At 38.0% G+C, this 5,484-nt stretch overlaps 1 protein-coding gene and 1 long non-coding RNA gene across 3 annotated transcripts in view; both read right to left on the bottom strand.

Annotated features, from left to right (window-relative positions):
- Positions 1–2,624, bottom strand: part of szrd1 (SUZ RNA binding domain containing 1) — a 5,028-nt gene extending 2,404 nt beyond the window's left edge. The window contains exons 1-3 of one of the 2 annotated variants that reach the window (XM_032521805.1): positions 2,380–2,624; positions 993–1,042; positions 202–471 (exon numbers count right to left, since the gene is read on the bottom strand). In XM_032521805.1, the coding sequence (XP_032377696.1) occupies positions 202–471; positions 993–1,042; positions 2,380–2,424 (365 nt within the window). In that variant the 5' untranslated portion in view covers positions 2,425–2,624. The remainder of the gene's footprint in view (positions 1–201; positions 472–992; positions 1,043–2,379) is intronic. The other variant, XM_032521806.1, reaches the window with a different exon arrangement.
- The window catches only part of LOC116693101 (uncharacterized), a 25,378-nt gene that overhangs the window by 2,478 nt on the left and 17,416 nt on the right, over positions 1–5,484 (bottom strand). The window lies entirely within an intron of this gene.

The raw sequence follows: 5,484 nt of genomic DNA, 5'->3' as shown, positions 1-5,484 counted from the left end.
CCCCATCTAATTGAAGACTGTAGTCTAAAAGTAATGTAGATGTTTTAAGATGTTTGCTGTCCTCTTTAAATTGGATACTTAGCTCACAAAAATAAAAGTCTTTAGCACAATGTGGAATATACCAATTACAAGAGCCCTTCAGCAAGGTGTTGTCAGCCTGTGGGTAAAACCATTAAACTGTCAACATTTGTGGATTATTACCTATCAGTGTTGGGTTTGTCCTGAGCTGTCTCCTCGGGGCAGGCGCTGCCCAGTATTCTCTTCCTGGCCTCTGCGTATTCTGCTTCCCGCTGGGCCAGAGACTTGACCTGTGGTGTAGGCCTATTCTGATTCAAGGGTGATCCCAATGACCCGTTACTTGTAGGCCGCTTCAAAATGCGTATCTGAGGTGGGGGTGCTGCTGGTAGAGAGTCGTCCTGTATCACCATGGTTGTCTTCAATGGAGATTGCGAGGAATTATTACTGGACTCCCTAGAAGCAGCCCAACAGAACACAGTCCACCCACAATTAGTAACATGACAGACAGGAAGAGGCAATGAAGCGAGAGAGTTAATGCCAATAAGAGCTAGATGATACATCCATGGCCAAAAGACTTAGAACATAAATCCAAAAACATTTATTACTGATTCAAATTCTCCCTGCTTCATCGGCAAAGTAACATACTTGGTCAAATAGGTTTACAAATAATTTCTGAATTAAGCTCATTTAAAAAAAAAAGAATGAATTAAATAATTACCAACAAAAATAGATAAAGGGAATCGAATTTGTGAATCCCTAAAAATAAAATTGTCTCTTGGTAGGTCACCTGTAAGATGAGCTGGAGTGTGGTTCTTAATGATCAGTAAAAAAAAAAAAAGTCTTAGGTTATGTCCAGGTGTGTACTTTTACAGATGAGCAAGACACATAGCAAAACAGCATTGTTTTGAATGGATATTGAAGCAATCATTTTTAAAAAGTCACAAATATGGGCCATGTTTTTTCTAAGGCCTTACTTTTCTTTCTGGCTGATCCTTAGCGTCTCCTCTAATTGTTTTTCCATTTCCTGTTGGGGGAAAAATAGAGCAAACATATATTCATGTAAACAAACATGGACTAATTGATTTGGGGCAGAAAGAACAGTGCAGCCGGTAGTAAGCAAGTTGGAGAGTGGATGTAAAGCAGGATACAATTACAAGCTATTTATACATGTGTAGGACAGCTGCCAAGTCATAACAGAAAGTACTCAACTAGCAACATTAGCCGGCTGATGTTGCCAGCGAAAATGGTTATTTAAGGTTTGACGTGGTGCATTTTGTGCAGACTAACCCCATGAAGACATCTTAAAAAAAGATGTGTAACTTTAAACTCAAACTGACAAGCTGCTGACGTTAACTCCTTCTCACAGCCATGTTCAGGACGTCACAAGCTAGCCATAGTAGTCTACCAAACTACCGCGAGAAGAGCTGGTTTCAGCTAAATGTTGGCAACTTTCCGCTTTTTGCCACATTGCTAACTGACGTTAGCTCGTCCCCGGCCACTATGGCCAGTGGAAGTTAGTTGACAACATGGCCGAAATTGTTGTCCCACAACAACCAACTACTTGGCCTTGTAAACTGCAGGAAATTACCAATTCAGTGAGGCAAGCTGACATTAGTATGTAGAATACCAGACTCCGTTAAAAACGTGCTAAATTAACGATAATGTGATCGTTGCTGTACACATTTAGCTAAATAATCTGTTCGATCTTTGTAAGATCTAAATCGATCTCGCATAGTTACTTATCTCACTTTGACAGTAAAATGTCGACATATTAAACTGATCCACACTGCTGCTAACTTGAATCATTTTGTTAAGTGTTATAAAATGTAACGTTAACGTTATGCCGGGGTGACTATAAGACTATGTAAGCTCGCGGATGGGTCTTCGGTCTTGTACGAGGTGTGTACATTTGCCATTAAGTAAGCCAACATTCAAATTAACACGTTTTCCGTGTTAGCCATGCAATAAATAGCTAGCTTAGCATGAGCCCCCCCCCCGTCAACCAAACAAACATTTCACCAGGAACTCTTTAGCTCGCGTCATGTAACTCAAGAGTCGTTAGCTAGTAATTAGAACAACTGATGTTATTTAATGCGAAATTAGTTAACAATAGTAAAATTGGCTAGTAAGTTGGTTAAGTCTTATTAAGCCTTTCACTCGCTAGCTAGCTAACGCTACTTGACGTTAGCGCGTCAAGTTTCTTAAAGCTAACGCTAGCTTTAGCCACATTGTTGGCCCGTGGGAGTCGGTGACACAGAACAACGTTGTGAAAACTTCTAAAAGCAACCCTGTGACTCGAGAGAAGCTACCAAAAGGATATCTGCCTTTAGCTGAAGGTATATTAAGCCTTTCATTATTTACCCCACAATCAGCAGCTTCCCAACTTTCGGCGACCTCCTCATCCATGTTTCATTTTGCTCAGACACGCTGTAGAGGTGGTGGACGTCCTGGGCTCCTTCAGATCCGCCTCTCGACTGTCCACAGGCTTTGACATCACACTGACGGATTTCCCCACCGCGTAATACCGCTCTACATAGCCGAATAAAAATGGGCTAAAAGCGGCTAACAATGTTTCAGTAAAGTGACAATAAATAACCCCCTAATTGTGTGAGGAAAAACTAAAAGACGTTTTTACTGTTTGCTCTAAACATGCTACAGGTATTTTAGCTGTGGTGCCTAGTGAGGGCTTCCTTATTTGCTGGGGCCCTCCCACAGAGGTGACAGTCAGCGGTGATAGACAGATAGATAACAGTATACAAATTATAAATTGAAACAATTGTATCTATCAGTTGAGGTAATCTGGAAATGTTAACAGGATGTAGCTTATGAATACACATAAATAGAAAATTAAATTTGTTTAAATTTTTTTTTTTTTTAATTGGCTACCCTGAACCTCCAGGTTAAGTTTTATTAAAAAACATTAGAATAGTAATATTTTGGGGGAAGAAAAAAGGCTGTAGGCACAGTAGAAATAGGGGCATTGAAGGAAGGTTGCCCTGTCCGCTCACCTTTCTCAGCCAAACCTTATATGTAAATGTGAGCATGTTTTACATGCACTACTACACTGCTGTTATTAAGATGTTGTGACTCTAAAGCTCCTTCTAAAAACGTTATGATCACAGGTGTATTCTTTGCAGCTATAAATAGAATTATTGGCACGAAGAAAACCAGGGGAAAAAAATGAAAAACAATAATTTTTCAGTGCTGTTGAGATGTGGCTGCTTCTCTTTGGACACACGAGGGAAGCTTATATTTTTGTCAGAATTTTTTCACAAACCTCAGTGGGCCAGTTGTTCAAAGCATTTGTTCAAAATGATCCAGATTTGGAAATCAGTATCCCGTTTTCAAGATTTGATCCAATCTGATAATCTTAACAACTGGCCCATTGTGATTGTAGGTTTTTTTCATCAGAGCATGTGGATTATAATGACATACATCGTGTGTGTGTGTGTGTGTGTGTGTGTGTGTGTGTGTAACATTATGCAAATATCTTAAACACCTTAGGGGGTTTACATGGTATTATAAGAATGTGTTAAAAATGAAAATTAGACTGATTGATAACAAAGCGCATATTTTGTATTTATTGAACTTTGTACATTGTACTGACTAGGCCAGTAGGACTTTTATTGCTACCGGAATTATATTTGCTTCCTCGTTATCAAATGTGTGTCCTTAGATTTTTATACACCAATAGTAAGCTGTAATAATGATTCGGAGCGGATATAGTGAAGCTGATTTGACAGAAATTGAAATGAACTCAAATAATGACCCAGCTGATATGCATGTCAGCTTTGTCTTATTGTAGACTGAGATGTTTCTGCTCTATGGTGTACGTATTTGGTATATACATATGGTCTACTATAATTAACCCACTGTACAGATAGATGACCGAGGATTTGTTTTTTGAGCCAGCCTGCAGACCTGTAAAGGTGTCATAGACTTTGATCATAAGCTTCACAGCTCTTAAATCTTTTAACATCTTTTAAAAGATAGGTTTACAATTTTAAGTTGGTCTGAAAAAGGTTTTTCTCTCTGTATTAAGTCATCCTTTTTTATACCGGCCTTTAAAAAGAATTTCTCGTATATCTGATGTTCGTATAATGTAACTCGAAATCTTTGTTTTGTGCAATAAATATATACCAAAGTTTAACTAAAGCTATAATGTGAGGCTTTAGCAGTCTAAGTGAGTCAAATCAAAAACATCTTCCAAACTTACCTGTATAAAACCATCTGTTTGTGAGTCCACAGGCAGTGTTTTCCTATTGAGCCGCAGTGGAACGAAAGTAAGAAAAAGATTTAAACTTTGAAAGGTACCCACTTGAGTTGTCTAACTGAGACTATCGCCACATTTTCTCTTTAGATGAAATTTGCAGTAATCGAGAACTGTTTATTTTGACCCAAATCCGTTATGTTAGGAAGGAATCTTTTAATGGTCTGTATGAACAGGAGGACTGATTGCCTATATCCTTTAATGCCCCAGGACTGGACCTTTGTAAAAAAAGAATAAACCCATGAAGACAGCACTCTTCTGAGATGTTCTGACAGTCCTAAACAATCTGGATTGTTCAGTCTTAAGTAACTGTCATTAAGAATATATTTGTAAAATGAATCAGCACTACAAATGTCATAGAAATGTGTCCAGTAGTTGAAGTCAGTAGAGATATCAGAGAGCTTAACTTCACTGCTTTCAAGGGGCATTACATGTTCTTTTTAATACGTTGTAAGATCCTGATGAAGGCCACATTCCGAGCAACAAGCTCTTGACTTGAAAAACTTGACTTGAAATCGAGACCTTAGTTTGAGTCATTACCCGCTCAACACATCCAGCCCCACATGTCCCCAGTGTCAGGGACAGATTACATGCCCTCAGTGGTGAGTATATCAGACATTTATATAAACAAAACAGACAAGATAGTCTATGAAAAAAGATGGTATGGTATTTATTTGAAATGCATGTGTGACATGTTAATGCAAAACAAATCCATTTAATTCAGAACCTCTTGTTTAGTTAAGTGTTAAGCACCAGATTTCATTTGAATGAAGTTTAGGTTTGTGTTTGTAGTGCAGCTTTCTGTTCACCTGCAGTTGTTACAGGTGCTCATACCCATGCCCAGTTCTTTAAAAGAAGCTGTAAAAATTACTTTTTTTAATTCTTTGCAAAAGATGTTATTTTCCCTGAAAAGAGTTTACAGACACTTGATACCACAAATGTATTTTTAACCCTCGTGTTGTCTCCCCGTCAAAATTGAAAATCAACACTTTTGTTGACGCTTTTTATTGATGTTTTTTACTTTTTCTTGTGTTTTTGTCCCTGTTTTCAACATTTTTGACGCTTTTTTTCAATGTTTGTCACTTTTTGGATGTTTTCAACACTACGTAACGCTAACTTATAAGAAATTAAACCTAAGGTTTGAGTTAGAAAAGCAGAAATTAGGAAATATTTTGACTAAAATTAAAGGAAAGTAT

Source organism: Etheostoma spectabile, chromosome 7 (genome assembly GCF_008692095.1).
Source record: "Etheostoma spectabile isolate EspeVRDwgs_2016 chromosome 7, UIUC_Espe_1.0, whole genome shotgun sequence".
Lineage (NCBI taxonomy): Eukaryota > Metazoa > Chordata > Actinopteri > Perciformes > Percidae > Etheostoma > Etheostoma spectabile.
This window is presented reverse-complemented; position numbering and strand designations above follow the sequence as displayed.